General features: G+C 37.1%; 1 protein-coding gene across 3 annotated transcripts in view; it reads right to left on the bottom strand.

Annotated features, from left to right (window-relative positions):
- Positions 1-15852, bottom strand: part of PARP8 (poly(ADP-ribose) polymerase family member 8) — a 144899-nt gene that overhangs the window by 56864 nt on the left and 72183 nt on the right. For all 3 annotated transcript variants that reach the window (XM_040977524.1, XM_040977522.1, XM_040977523.1), the window contains 5 exons: positions 8528-8565; positions 4063-4152; positions 3484-3554; positions 1996-2073; positions 731-825 (listed from right to left, as the gene is read on the bottom strand). In XM_040977524.1, coding sequence (XP_040833458.1) covers positions 731-825; positions 1996-2073; positions 3484-3554; positions 4063-4152; positions 8528-8565 — 372 coding nt within the window. The remainder of the gene's footprint in view (positions 1-730; positions 826-1995; positions 2074-3483; positions 3555-4062; positions 4153-8527; positions 8566-15852) is intronic.

Genomic DNA, 15852 nt, shown 5'->3' with positions numbered 1-15852 from the left:
AAGGCCAGGCGAACCTGCACCCTCAGCCCAGTCTCTGCCTTTCTGTGCCCCCACACCCCTCAGGGAGCAAGACCTACCAAGGTTGAAATACCCAGGAAAAGGTGGTCCTTGCCCCCACCATACCTCCGTTTTCTTTGAAATCCCCCACCCCTAGCTATGAAAAGCCACGTGGTCACTTCATCCATGTCCAGGAAAGGGGGCACAAGTCTGAATTTACCTTGAATAAAATCAATCTGGCTATGAAAAAACATTCTATAAACTTATCACCAAATAATGCATTAGGTAACTGCATAATAAAATAATCATTTGAGGAAACATTGAGCTAATCTATGGGTTTTTTCTTTTGTTTTAGTGGTTGTTTTATTCAGGAACTAGGTCACAGTGTGATTTGGACACCAGTGTTATGTATTATTTTCTTTGACTGTTCACAGGATATTATGTCCAGCTAGCCAAAAAAATTATAGGAATTAATTGTGACATGAATTAACATTGATATTCAAAGCAACACTCCAAAATAACAAATGTTTAATACAATTAAAGCAATCTTAAACCCTTGTACCTCCCTACCAAAAACAAACACAAGTTAGGCTGTAAGTAGAAATGCAATGCTATTTCGCTAAAATTCTTTAAAATCAAATCATTTTAAAACCTGCTTTAAATGATTCTAGTTGAAAACCTCAATGACTTACCTAGTAAGTTTAATTTTCATTCACCAAAGATACTGACTTACCTGAGAGAAACTGCATGTGGCCCATAAATCTCCCTCACTGCTGACAAATCTGCCTCCAGCTGTGGGTGTTTGTGCAATTCCCCGTCGTAGTTCACCTGATGGAGAGGGAGCATGGAGAGGTGACCTCAGGGTACAGACTCAAAAAGACCAGCACCATCTCTTGCATGGGTCACCCTGCGCGTTCTGCCATGGACATGCTCGGCTTCATTACAGACCCATACAATTCCAGAGTATATTCACTCACTCAAGTTCTTATGTGCACTTATGGCTAGAATAATTGACGGTGTTGACAAATTGAAATGCCACTATTTTGATATAAAGAAAATGCATATGTTAAAAAGGGGCAGATTATCTGAAAAAAAAAAAAAAGAAAGATGTAGAATTACAGTAGAAACCACTGGCTTCCTTTCTTTAAGAATTCCACTAAAAAAAATTCTTTTGAATAATGATAAACTGCTACACTGCTGAAAAATCACTTCCTTAGGAAAACTACCTCAATGTGTAAAGTCGCTGCCAAAACAGAAGATTCTGGCTTCATTTTGTCCGTGTCTCTACTGCCTTGTTTATGCCTGGCTGATAGAACCACAGTCGTGATTCTGAGTGAATATATTTACTTGCACTCTTTTACATGACAACTCTGGCTTTGCTTCCTCTGTTTAACATGGCTTCATATATACTACCCAAGTGACAAAGTAATTTTGACTTAGAGATTCACATAAATCAGCTTACAATGTACCCACACCCTACAACTATTCAATGTCAAATTATAATGTTTTCCTTGAAAAAAATTCATGTATTCTTTTAAATAGTCAGGCTATTCTCATATATTTCAACATTTCTTCCTAGAATCTTTTCAACATAGTGAACAAAAATAAAGCGTGACAATGGGCAATATCAAGGTTAACCACTGACTATCGTAAAGTTAACAACCAACGCTTTGGCTAGAAGTTTCATCATTTCACAACACTGATTGAGCACAATAGGTTTAAGAAATATAAAAGTCAAAGCATAAGAAAATACTGTTTCTAAAAATCTCACTGATGAATATGATAGGAGTACAGTTAAAAGATTTGCAAAAGCACCTTTAGTTTCTAATGATAGGATGAAAATAAGAAATGAAAAAATCTACATTGACTTCCAAGTATGCAGAATTCTGAATAATACACAGGTTTCTTAACTCTCAGGCACAGAATTCCAATGAGGATCTGCACCGGTATGGCTATTCTAGCCCTGAGACTGGATTTGGAAAGACTAGTTTTACTTACCTGTCCTCCATAATAGAATTCCTCAGAATCATTATCACCTTCGGAATCTTCTTCCACCGTACTATTCTGCCTTGATTCCTTAAAAAAAAATATTAGAGTAAGACAAATTTTAATGGTCAAACTAAGTTGGCTCTTTCTGAGAATGAAGTAGAAAGTTGCCAAAATATGTAGTCATCTTATGCGTGTTACATGGATTTTATACAGAGTATTCTCAATTCAGTAAAACCCCCAAAACAGCAGGCAACACAAGAGAAATGGTTTCTGTGTCTATTCAGCTCAGTTTAAGCTGCATCTTTTTGTGTGATTTAATATTTGATTGATAATCAAAACTTAGATCTCATCAATTACACCCTTGGGGTGCTCTGATAATACGCTTGGCATACTCGTACTGACACAATTTTTATTTAAAAGGTAACTCAGCGTTATTAAACCAAACTGTTCCGACATTCATTGCCACGTAGGTAGCCAGGACTCTAATACTTGAACCATCAGCCACTGCCTTTGCAGGAACATTACCAGGAAGCTAGAATGAAGGCGAAGCAGTGACAGATCCAATCGGAACTCAGGTGATACAGCTTCACAAGAAGGCAGCTGGTAGCCTGCTGCACGATGCCTACCCCAGCAAATCATGAGCAATTATTGCAGTTCAGCTTTTAATTCTAATTGAGTTTTTCATTAATCGAATGTGTCTGAAGTATAAGCAGTGTATCGTACTCCCTCTTAAGGAGTCCATTAAATCGGGGAGGACAAAGGCAGTTTGTCTGGGACACAGTTCTAAAGTTGTGAATGTTTCATCGTCATCTCCAGGTTTCACATTGCAGAAGAAAATGAAACCTTGAAGTGGAAATATGGATTTCAGGGAATTCTAAATTTGGGGTTTAGTAACAGTTTTATTCAAGCCATGATTCCTTAGTGTAGACACAGGAAGCACAAATGATAACGTTAACTGGAAGAGAAAGTTATGTCAAATACATCCTTCTGAAAACAAAGGAATCTCAGGCACTTTGCCCTTATTGTGTTTAATGCACTGCTTATTTGTACATCCAAGCCAAAACTTTTTAAGTGGGGGAAAGAGAATCGGTTTGTTATTTTAAAAATGACCGAGAGCAATAAGGTCATACCTATCTTTGGTAGCACCTCAGTTAAAGAGATTCAGTTTTAGAAACAAAATTTTAAGATATCAAAAGTATGTAATCAGATATGGTAATACTACACTACATGAGTGTTCTTCAGTCAACTACATTATTTGATGAACGAATATAGATCATGTTAAATCCTGTGTTCATTATATTTAGATTTAAACCTTTCTACTCCTTTCTAGTAGTCTAAAAGGGAACTTCTTAGGGTTAACTTTGAACCATTGTCCTTGGCACACAAAAGGTTTCTTGGCTATGAGCTTGAGTTTTACTCACCATGGACAATGTAATTCCAAAACAATAATGATGGCATCAAGTGTGCACAGAGTATAAAAGGATGTAACATACATACCTCCCCATTTTCTTTTTGCAATTTGGATTTTATGGATAAGCAGCAGTTAATGTCATTTGTTTTCCTTAATTCTGAAAAAAGCCATAAGTAAAAATTATTTGAGTTTTCAATAGAACATATACTCAACACTTAGGAGTTTTTGTATGAAAATACTTTGGTTATTCCTCTTTCTTTATAAAATAATTAAGAGATATTGTATAGTTTTAAACACTACGGTTTTTTGTTATGCATAAAATGTGTTCAAAATAAAGTCCCGGCATACAAACTCCTTAGCATCTTCATTGCCATAAATGTAGGATTCAGATATTCAGTTTGTATAGCAATATTACAAAGAAGGAAATCTTTTCATAAGAGCAATTTCAACATAATATAAAGTATCATAAACATACATTTAAGAGATATAAAATAATCTGATATATTTTAGATTGAAAACTTACATGGAGAATCAGGTTTTGTAGATATTAAGAATAAATAATGGCCACAATATTAAACAAACAAAAAAATACCTACATATAATTAAGGAAAACTCACCTAGAATTTAAGTAAACAAAAAAAAATTCAATGCTGTATTGCTATTACCTGTTGCTATTCTATGAAAAATTACTGGAATTGGCTCTGTAGTAACTAGCACGTCTTCATCATTTTCTGAGCTTGACACATATGTATTATCTGCAATGAAGTACAAATAGTTAAAAACAACAGCCAAAAATGGCACAATTCCTTATGGGAATAATAATTCAGACTACATTCATGTCATATTGATTCCATGAAGCACACTCTGCTATTCTGATTAAATTCAGGGAAAAATGATGAAGTACATTTCAGGTTTATATGTGAATTGCAATGGTCTCTTTAAAAATGTTTACACCTGCTTGAGAAATACAGACATCGGATAGAAGCTGTCCAAATACATTCCAAATATGGCAACAAATCATTTGGAGGCAACTGACTGCCACCACTCACCAAACAGGGTCCTTTCCATTTCCATACCTCCTATAGTGAGTAAGCAAGAAAGCTAAAGAGAGCATTGCACTAATACTCAGTATCAAATTTTTTTTTAAATATGTGCTGAAAATTTTATTGAAATCATACCCATCATATTGTTCTCATATGTATTTCAAAACTGATTGAAAGGGTCCAGATGTGATGGCTCAACTGAATAATCCTCCTCTTGCAAGTGCGGAGACCCCATTTGGATGCCAATTCGTGTCCTAGCTGCTCTACTTCCCATACAGTTTCCTGTTTATGCCCTGGGAAAGCAGTGCAGGATTATCCAAAGCCTTGGGACAGTACACTCATGTGGGAGATCCGGAAAAAGTTCCTGGCTCCTGGCTTCAGATTGGCTCAGCTTTGGCAATTGCAGTATTTGGGGAGTGAACCAACAGATGGAGATCTTTTCTTCTGTCTCTCCTTCTCTCTGCAAATCTGTCTTTCCAATAAAATATATAAAACCGTTTTGTGAAAAAAAAAAAACTGACAAAAGCCTCAGAATTGTCAGCAAATTATCCTTATCAACATGAACAAGCTGAGTGCCAGAAGATTAAATTGTCCCATAAAATCCTTAAGTTTCTTAAGAAACACTATGTGTGTCTGATGGACAGAAAGTAGCATTTTTCTAAGCTTAACACTTTTTTTTTGCTAAGTATGGATTTTCATATGGTAATATGATACCAGGTGATTATTTTACTTTGAAATTAATAATTGTAAGACATCTATGAGGCTGCTATTTAAAATTGTTTTCCATTAATTTATTAATTATGGCTCTATAATGAACCCATCATTGACCTACTACATAACACAAAGCAATACTCACAAATAACGGGTGCAAGGATCGATTTCAGCTAAAGGCAATCAGTGTTCAGATGATTGGATGAATATGCATTAAAAATCTTTTTGAGCCAAGGTTTTATAATATTATGTCAGTAGTCAGCCACGGTTTTTCATTGATAGACACATAAAGCATTACTTTGTTTTAAAGAAACATCTGTACCTTTCTAAGAGTGTAAGTAATGAGAAAATGATAGGTTATACTTTGAAGAGCTTAGCCGTAAGACATTCTCAACAACCATAAGCTTTTAACAGCCAGACAGGAAGGTGGCAGGGGCGAGTATGGATTAGATGTGAAACAACTAATTTTGCCTTACGTAGTTCAAATCCCCATCAAGGAAGATATGATATATTCATGCTCACCAAGAGGAATAACTGATGAAGAAACACTTGGAATATAAATTCATTTTATCTGTTGCTTTAGCCTGTTGGTGAAGACTTTGGTCATTGTCTAGTTTCTCTTCTGTCAGCTTCCTGATACTTTAGTTATGCATGAGAAGACTTTTTTTTATCAGAGCGAGATTTTATTTCCTTAAACCTTCACAAAAAGTCTTCTGGATTTGTACTTTTTTGTTACTTAATCTATCTAATGCCATGTTTTCTCTTTGCACAATAGTTCTTTGAAGCAAACATGAGAAGAGAAAGAGTTTTAAAAGGGAATATTAGGGCAGAAGTGAAAGCTGCTGACGATCCACAAAATATTTAGAGAAGCCCAAGAACCTGGTACTGCATTATGCAATATCCCCAGAGTGACAGAAGAATAAAGATTTCCCTACCGCTTCAAGAGGCAAGAAAATGAAAGTATCATATTTAGGAAAACAGAAAATGCCACATTAAGTAACTCAATTTAAGTGATTTTCCTTCAGGAAAAGTGGTTAAGATTAAGCGTTTATAAAGCTGAAAATCAAAATTATGTATCACAACATATCATTTTGCAAGAGTTTCTGCTGGTTTGGTTTGTATTTTGATCAGTACTTAGCTGTTATTCTGGCTTCCTGCTCCCTTATCAAAATGTTCTTAATTTCCATATTATCAATGAAGTCATATCTATGTAATAAGACAAATCACGTCACAGAGCTATACCAAACTGTAGTGGTACATGGAAAAGATTGAAGAAAGCATGTTAAGTCTAGATACTGGTCCCATTTGTAGGAAGTTTGAGAAGGATTATTATTAATTCTTGCTTCTTTTTTTTAAGATTTGTTTATTTATTTGAATGAAGGAAGAGGGAAAATAAAAAGAGAGAGTGATGTTCCATTTGGCACTTCACTCCCCAAATGGTAAAAGCAGCTGGGGTAGGACCAGATCAAAGTCAGGAATAAGGAAGTTCTTCCAGATGTTGTGGTTTCAGGAGCTCAAGCACTTGGGCCATCCGCTGGTGCTTTTCCCAAGCACTTGAGCTGGGTGGGAGTTGACATGGGAGTAGGGTAGCTGGGTCTAGAATAGGCACCTGTATAGGATAACAGCACTTTATCTGCTACACCACAGTGCTGCCCTGCCACATAGGATACCCGGAAAAGGCTCCAGGCTCCTGCTTTCAGATCGGCTCAGCTCTGGCCATTGTGGCTGCTTGCGAAGTCAGTCATTGGAGAGAAGAGCTTTCTCTGTCTCTCCTGCTCTCTATATCTGACTTTCCAAGAAAAAGAAATAAATCTTAAATGGAATAAAAAGCTCAATCAAAACACTAATGCTACTTGTCCCCCTAAAGCAAAGAACTGAGTTACAGGCCATTTCACTTGCAAGGAATATATCCTTGAGAAATTTTTTTTCATATCTCAGCACATTTCTTACAGCATGAATGTCATGTTTACCATTTTGCCTATGATCCAGACTGGCATTTAGAACCAAGTGAAATTAATGCACGAAGAAACTCTTTGTAAACTCTGTTCTGTACACTGTGCACTTAGCCTATGGCTTCCATCACTAAACCTCAGTCCTGCCCCAATATTTTACTGGAAGACACATCTCCCTCTGCCATCCTGTTTCCGTGCAGGATAACTGAACCTAGTTCGATCAAGTAGATCACAGATACTTACTCTTCTTTACTTTTGACTGTGTAACGGCGGAAAATCACACGCACGCCCATAATTTGTCCCGAAAAGGGAATTCAGGAAAATCAGCACAAATGAAAACACTAATGCTCTATTTTAAATTTTCGTTGTTTCCAACTAGTATTTCCAAGATGGGCTCCCAGAAAGTGGTGAAAATATATGGATAATATCTGTAAGCCACAAGAGGGAGCTAAGCCTTTGGGCCACATGGTTTACCAAAGGCATCTTCTACTACAATATATCCTGTGCTTCGGGATAATTCATTTCCATATTCAGGAGGATCTCTGATGAACAGAATTACTTCCAGCCCCTTACTAAGCTTGATCACTGTTAATACTCGCAATGAATAGTACACTTAGCAGACATTCCACACCAAAAACACAATATACCTTAACAAGAGAGGACTGAATTGATTGCCATCTGAGAGAAAAATAGAAACAAAAAACTTTTCTAATAAGTATTTCTTGTTTTGCTTTTTCCAATGATACTTACCTAGAAAATTGTTTGATATTACTAATTTTAAAACTCTGAGTGTCCTTAATAATGAATCTCACTACATCACTGGATGCTCTTAAGACATTATGCTTAGAATTGGAATATATAGAAGCCATAGAAAAATAAGAGTAAGAAAGTTTATAACTTAAGACATTTTTTAAAGTACAACCTTTAAAATTATAGAGAGATTAAATGCTTGTTGAAAACTGCTATGGAGAGCATTAAAATGTCAAGGAAAAGTTTTATAATAACTCTAAACCAAATTATGAATTATGTCATGAACACATGTGTGCACAAAATGATATAAATGAAAAATAAATTATTGAAACAAGTGTTAGCTATAATTTATTTATTGTGAAAGCAGGTGATGTTCCAAAGCTAACAGCCACCCTGGTTTATAGAATCTTTATCTCGGTGGGAACGATAGTAAAACTTACCGGTGAGGGTTGTCACAGGGCCCACACAAATGACCAGCCACTGGGAAGACGCTTTGACTTTGGGCTGCATTACGTACAAAGCACGGCTCTCGTGGGCCGTCGACGGAACTGTTCTATAGTCTGAAGACTCCTCACTCCAATGTTACACTCATACGTACTTTTACATATTTACATGAAAAAAATGCCCAAAGGAGTCATAACACAGATATCCACAATACAAAGAAAAAAACATACCTGGGTAATCTTCAGATACATGTACTGAGTAAGATACACTGTTAAGAAGAGAAAAACAGAAGCTCCAATTACTGCCAAGGTAAATAGATATGCTTTCTGAAAAATCACTTCTCATTTCCCAACTGCATATATGCTAACCCAAATGGATTAAAAAGTCTTTGATAACTGACAGAAGGCATCTCAATGAATATTTCTAGAAAGGTTTTGAAATCCTTTTTCCAACACTGATACACTTTTTAGTATACATAGGTATTTTTATAGGTATTTTTATCTCAGCAAGGTTTAATATCCACTCACTTAGGGTCATTCACTTGGTCTGTTCAGGTGTTATCAAATCATGTTTTCTTGCAAAAAAAAAAGAGAGAAGACAAAAACAAACACAAAACCCTGTTACTATTACAAATATTTTCTGTTTAAGATTTATTTTTATTTCAATTGGACAGGGAGAAAAAGAGAGAGACAGGGTGGGTGAGGGAAGAAGAGAGAAATCTTTCATCGGCTTCAACCTCTATAAAGGCTGCATGGCTGGCACGGTCCAAACAGATGACGGGAGCCTGAATTTCCACCCTGCTCTCCTCTGTGGGTGACAGGAGTCCACACTGCTGTTTACTCCGGCACCCTAGGTAGGGGCAGCGTTGGCAGGCGAATAGCCAGGATTAAAGATGGACTGCAGATGGTGGCTTAACCTGCTCTCACACAACTGTATCTCTTTACTGTTCATGTTGAATATTGCTTCCACACAATATGTTGTGCTTTGCAAAACTGTGTTGAAGAATCAGCATAATTAGGATGACAGAACCTGGACTCCATAGTTTGGTTTTCACTAACCAATCTTTCATCACCGTTCATTTACTTTCCTTCCCCCCTCCTCCCCCCCAAAAATAACAAAACCAAAAAAAACACACAAAAAAAATGGTATTCTGTTCTCCGATTAAGATGCTTCAAAAATCAGTTTTCAAATTTCACATTAGCTTCTATGTGTTCATCTGTATTCAAACGTTTATCATACTAATCTGTTTCCCTTTCTACCTCTATAGACCAGATTGTAGTTTTCTTGATGCTAGGGTCTAATTTTGGCAGCCACCTATTTTTATATGGTTGATTTTTTAAAAAATTATTTTTTGATACAATTTAGTTGGCAGTGGGCTCTCCTCTCCCCCTCCCTTCCACTCTGTTCTCCCCTCCAGGTTCATATTGTGTGTCCATGGTGAATTTTCCCATGTCCATCATGTTTCCTCTGGAGTACCTCCCAGCCATGTAGGAAACTAAAATTTTGTTGTAGGTTCATTCTTGTATCCTGAGGTCCTAATGTAGGTACAGTGAGGATCAGGTCTTCATTGTTTATGGGCAGTGCCAATAACAGTGATAAAATGGACATTGACTATCTCAAGTGATTATAAACAATCAACCTCTTATGCATGGTAGGATTAATGAATTACATTACAAGTTTTTGTTACATTAGGTACAGGTAAGAATGGTAACTTTGACTAACCTAGAGTAAGAATCACATATGCTATTTCTAGATTTTATATTATATTATATTATATTATATTATATTATATTATATTATATTATATTATATTATATTATATTATATTAGAAGAAACATATGGTATCTGACCTTTTGGGATTCACAGCCATCTATTTTAGTGTATGATAAACAACACAAAATCAGTAGTAACCATTTGAATCACTCCATGGATCTGTCATCTACTAATGAGCTGTGAAAAGCTAGCTTGTGAGTATACTGAACCACAGCATCTCACATCCTACTGAACAGGCCAGCGTCTCTGCTCCACTGTAGCTCCCAGTCATCTCCCATGCTCTAGCACCTCAAATCCTTGCATCCTGGTGACACACATGGCAGACTCTACTGAATCCCCAGCTTTGTCCTGGTGGCCCTTCCCCACAACCACCAATTGTTGTAGGTAACTGGGAAGTGAACCAGTGCATGAAAGCTCTCCTTCTCTTTCTTTCCCTGTGTGTCTAGCTTTCCAAATAAATAAACGATGAAATAAACTTTCAGATAAGAGAAAATTGTGACATCTAGTGCCAGACTGGATCTGCTATATGAGAAGTTGTAACAAAGTTCTGGCTGAATGATATCAAAAGGTCACATTTTTCAAAAGGAAGGAAGGTCAAGAGTAATTATAAACAAATTTTCACTAATGTTTTTAAGAATCTATGTATTGCTAGAATAAAACTTTAATAAGTTTTATTGTGGGATCTAGAACATATCAGACACATGATAGTTTTATTGTCCCAATATTATTATACTTTCTCCCAATAACAAAATGAAAGGTCAAAAATGACCACAATGAATCGAAAGATCTTTAGATGTCATGCAATGCAGTCTATTTTCAAATTTAAAGAATTTTTAAAATTAAGAATATTTATAATATACTATATGGAGAATAATCGATCCAAATGCAACGCCACACGTATACACACATAAAAAACTTAAATAGGCAACAGATAAATTACAGTGGAATTCTGAAAACCATTTTGGAAGAATTAACCCCAAAAAAGGCATTTAAGGAGATATAAAGAATAAAAAATTGAAAGAATAACCCAAAGGTAGGAAATGAAACCTGAATCCAACAATATAAATAATGACACTGAATGCTAATAGACTACACAGTGAATAAAAGAAAAAGAGAGTAAGGATGACTAAGAAGCAGTATCCAATTCTGTTGAATTTCTTAAGTAAAACCACACTAACTAAAGCACCAAAGATATACTTAAAGGATGCAGGTGCACACCACACTAATTGTGAGCATGAAGAAGAAGACACAAAGAGATTATTCAGAATGGTGCCTTGGGCAGGTCACCAGGAAGGCTTGGCCATCATAACCGTGAATGTTTCTAATAGCAGAGCTTCCAGATATGTGCAGAAAATCAGACAGAATTACAAACAGCGTCACAGTCACAGCTTGAGTAACCGGCAGAGGCTGGTTTTCCCTCCCAACCTTCCCACCTCTGAAAAAAGGAAAAAAGAAATTATAAGCACAGAAGATCTGAAATTTATTTTCACAAAATCTAACTGTGGGATGTTGAGGTATGTCATGTTGATGTATGTGGAATGTTGAGGGTGAATGGAGATGGTTCACCCCAACTAAAACACCAGGTTTTGTTAGCTCATGTTGGACATTGGATACAGTCTTTAAATTTCTGTCACCACCTTTTAGAATCTGAGGCTAGATTCAGGACTTTGCAATTGTGCCACAACACAACCCTCCCAGTCAAGTCCAAGATCGTACCATAGAGTCCAACAGATTCCTGGTGTTCTATTTGGTCCTTCGAAAGAGATTCAACAGAGTTAATAATTTTGTATAAATAGATGAGTTCCAAAGAAGGATAGTTGATAAGAAAACCAAATATTGAAATTCCATTCTCACATAAAGAGTATTTAATTGTTTAAAGTATTAATTCAAGAGCACTCTTAAAAAAAAAAAAAACCTAGTCTAAGTCACGCACTGGGTTAACATCAAGTAAAATATCAACAGCCAACTGAAGGTCAGCACAGAAGGGAACAGAGAAGATGAAGCACAATGAATGCAATAAATGCAGGAACATGGAAATGAAAAAATACATGATTTTTTTCCTTTCTGTACATTTAGGTAACAGTTAATCACATAAAATCACGAACGATGGAGATCTCAAGTGTCTTCTACTCCATGCCCCCCACTGCCTGCATATTACAGTCTTCAGTAGAATACCAAAAGCAGGAAAGGTTCTAAGGAGAAAAGTAAATTTCTCTGTAATTCAATGTCAGTTAATCACACACGCATCAGCTACCCACTATGCAAATCAAGATGCAATATTATTCAATCACCCGATGGTTTCCCTCATGGTACCCTTTATGAAGTCACTTCTGCCTCCCTTCACCCAAACATCTTTAATCTCAGGTATTTGTTAATAAGGTCTCTGTCTCCGTAATTCTGTTATTTGGCAAATGCTATGCAATTGGAATTACGGCACAGAGTAAAACAGTGTATTGAGGCAGAATTAGTAGCATTTTGAAAAGCTTAAACATAAGAGTGATCAAGTTAGAAGCTATTGTAGCAGTAAAACATAAGCCAGTAGCAGTGGGAAATACACAACGGTAACAAGAAGGCAGTGACAAATGGCAGATGATGGACCACAGCCAAGAGACCAGCTTTGGGATTCATGGTCCTAAATCAAAGGCCAAGTCTAAATCAACTCTCACTGTGCCTCAAACAAGCTAAGGGGGCTAGCTAACATAACTATGAATTTGTTTTCCCAAGATTCACTCTTACCCTTTGAAGTTTTACTATGTAAAATGAAATGTCTGATGATTGGGATACCCCTACTGCTCTGGCAATACTATGTGACAGAAACCTGGCACAGTGGCAAAGATTTTGTTCAGTCCCAAACTGAATTAATTCTCAAAAGCCTACCAACTCCACCAATGGCAGCAAGCTCGTTTTTCATGTAAACTAATGTTAAAATCCAAAATGAACCCTTAATTCATTCCTTTGTCTACTTCCAATGAGGAAGCCCGCTGTGGTTTGTGTCAGACAAATGGGATTCAAATTCCAGTCTTCCCGAAAACTAGCTGGGGGTGTAGCAAGAGTTACCTGGCAAGGCTATGTTTCAATCGCATTTCAGTAATACGGGAAAATCCATACTTCCACTGTAAGAACCAGCTGTGATGATTTAATGGCCTAACAGGTGCAAGGCCCCCAGGACAATGGGAGACACCCAGTGGCAGGTGCTGAATAATTTTAGTCTGCTTCCAGTCTGAGCAATTATAATTTACAGAAGTGAAATTTTACGTGAATGAAATGCTCTCTGGGGAACTCTATTTGCTAAAAACAAGCACAGTGTGTTATATTTATCAGAGATCAAAGCTAACCTGATGACTTCACTTGATTGTTTTGTCTTGTTGACATTAAGAGACATTCCCTTGCTCGTGGCCATACCCAATTTTTCAAACATAAAATAGGAACCACAAGCCCTGCAAAATGATTCATCAGCTCCTTGGGTTACAGGGTTTTCTTGATTGAATACCAGAAGGAAAATCACCAGGACTGTAAAATCCTAATCAGTTTCACTTTGTAGCTTGCAGGGATCAATGGAAAACAATTTACTACAAGCAGACATGGATGAGTAAGCTAAAGGACCTAACAGGTACCGCCAAAAACCCGCAAAGAACAACATTTAGGTGGATTTAAGAGTAGGTTGGTATCACTGTGCATAATATATACTATAAAAATATTGTGGGAAAATGAAAGGAAGCAAAATCAATATGGGAAGAAAGAAAAAAAATCAGCATCAAGCTCTGATTTTTTATTCAGGGGGAAATGCCTTCGGAATTTTAGAGTAAGTGGAGCTACAATTGCACTTTGGGGTTTTCGAGAAAAACCCAGGTCAGTCTGTGTTTCAGACACACTCTTTTTGTATGTTCTTAGAATCACATGTTTTAAACTGAAATCTATAAATTATGTTCTGTTCTTCAGCAAATTTTAAACAAAATGAAAATTTTTTTCACCTCTTATTTTACTGAATGAATCAAGCCCTAGACATCTAGATAGCTAGGCGAGCCTAAAGGAATGACTTGGGCAGTCATCGGATGTTCAATATTTATCGGATAATCCATTTTCTTTATGCATTTGTTTACTGATCCAATTGAAATCCCACAGAAGGTCATGTGTGTATTTGAACTCAAATGCTCACCCCATATCATCACTTTCCTTTCTGAAATGTCTTAACCCAAGAACAAGAGCAAAGTAGTCTTAGTTCCCAAGTACAGGCATGTCAGAAAATTATCCAGAAATAATGGGGAGCTAAAGAAAGAGGATCGTTTTCCCAATAAGAATTTTAGGAGATTGTTCAGTCCTTCTGTAATCCATAAGTGGGAGCTAAAATGCTGTGATTTCTGTCATTTGTAAAATGAGATTCCTGGATCATATTCTTCCAACCACATGTAAAAGATTGCAACAAGTAAGCAGAAGCCAGTGTTATATCTCATAACACCTTGCTTCAACGTATCCTCCAAAGTCTAAAACACTTTCTTCTGTAAATTGCACATCCCTTTATCTCCTATCAGACTTTTAAAATTTACAAAGAAAGTTGGACCTGGTGTGATAGCGTAGTGGTTAAAGTCCTTGCTTTGCACGCCCTGAATCCCATATGAGCCCTGGTTCTAATTCCAGCAGCTCCACTTCCCATCCAGCTCCCTGCTTGTGGCCTAGGAAAGCAGTTGAGCATGGCTTAAAGCCTTGGTATCCTGTATCCGCGTGGGAGACCCGGAAGAACCTCCTGGCTCCTGGCTTCAGATTGGCTCAGCTCCAGCCATTGCACTCACTTGGGAAGTGAATCATCGGATAGAAGATCTGCCTCTCTGTCTCTCTTCTCTGTATATCCGCCTTTCCAATAAAAATTAATAAAAATATATCTTTAAAATAAATAAATAAATACATCTTTTTAAAAAATTTACAAAGAAAGCAAACTATAGAAAAATATATCAAAATATTTTAACGAATCTCAAGCAGTCCTCCACTCCAGCTGAGATGCTCAGTTCACTTCTCAATTTTCTTTGTTCAGCTACAAGTCAGGAGCTGAAACCTGAGAATAGATTATTCTACCCTTCACTCTCAGACACGTACAGGCTTGCCAGAAGTACTCTGCAGCACACAAAATTTTGTTTTCCGACTCTTCAGTGCTACAGGTTGAAAAATAAACTGACCTACTAGGCACCTCTAGACCCAACTCCAGTGTTTCTTTTTTAGAGAGATTCATTTATTTTTACTTGAAAGGCACAGACATAGGAAAGGAAAGACAGGGAGAGCTCATCCATCCACTGTTTTACAACCAAAATGACTCCTGAGTAGGTCAGTCCAAAGCCAGAGCTTCCCCCTGGTTTCCAATGAGAGTGCAGCGTCCCAAGGACTAGAGCCTTCCTCCAGTGTACTTTGCCAAGTATATTATCAGGGAACTTGATTGGAAATAGAGCAGCTGGGACTCGAGCAAGCACCTGTGTTGGATGGTGACCCCACAGTCAAAGGTTTAACCTACACTACCTCGATGCTGGCCCCTCCAGCATTTCAAAACTAGAAAATGGTTGAAAAACGCTAAAATCTCACATTTGCTATTTTAAAAAAGGATTTTATTTATTTGAAAGGCCGAGTTACAGATTGAGAGATAAGGAGAAGCAAAGAGATGTCTCCCCTCCACTGATGCACTTCACCAACAGCCGCAATGGCCAGAACCCTGGCACAGGCAAGGAGCTAGGAGATTCTTCTGGGTTTGTCATGTGGTTGCAGGGATGCCACAGGTGGGCCATTTCCCAGTGCTTTCCC

Source organism: Ochotona curzoniae, unplaced genomic scaffold (genome assembly GCF_017591425.1).
Source record: "Ochotona curzoniae isolate NIBS_2020 unplaced genomic scaffold, NIBS_Ocur_1.0 contig_2754, whole genome shotgun sequence".
Classification (NCBI taxonomy): domain Eukaryota; kingdom Metazoa; phylum Chordata; class Mammalia; order Lagomorpha; family Ochotonidae; genus Ochotona; species Ochotona curzoniae.
This window is presented reverse-complemented; position numbering and strand designations above follow the sequence as displayed.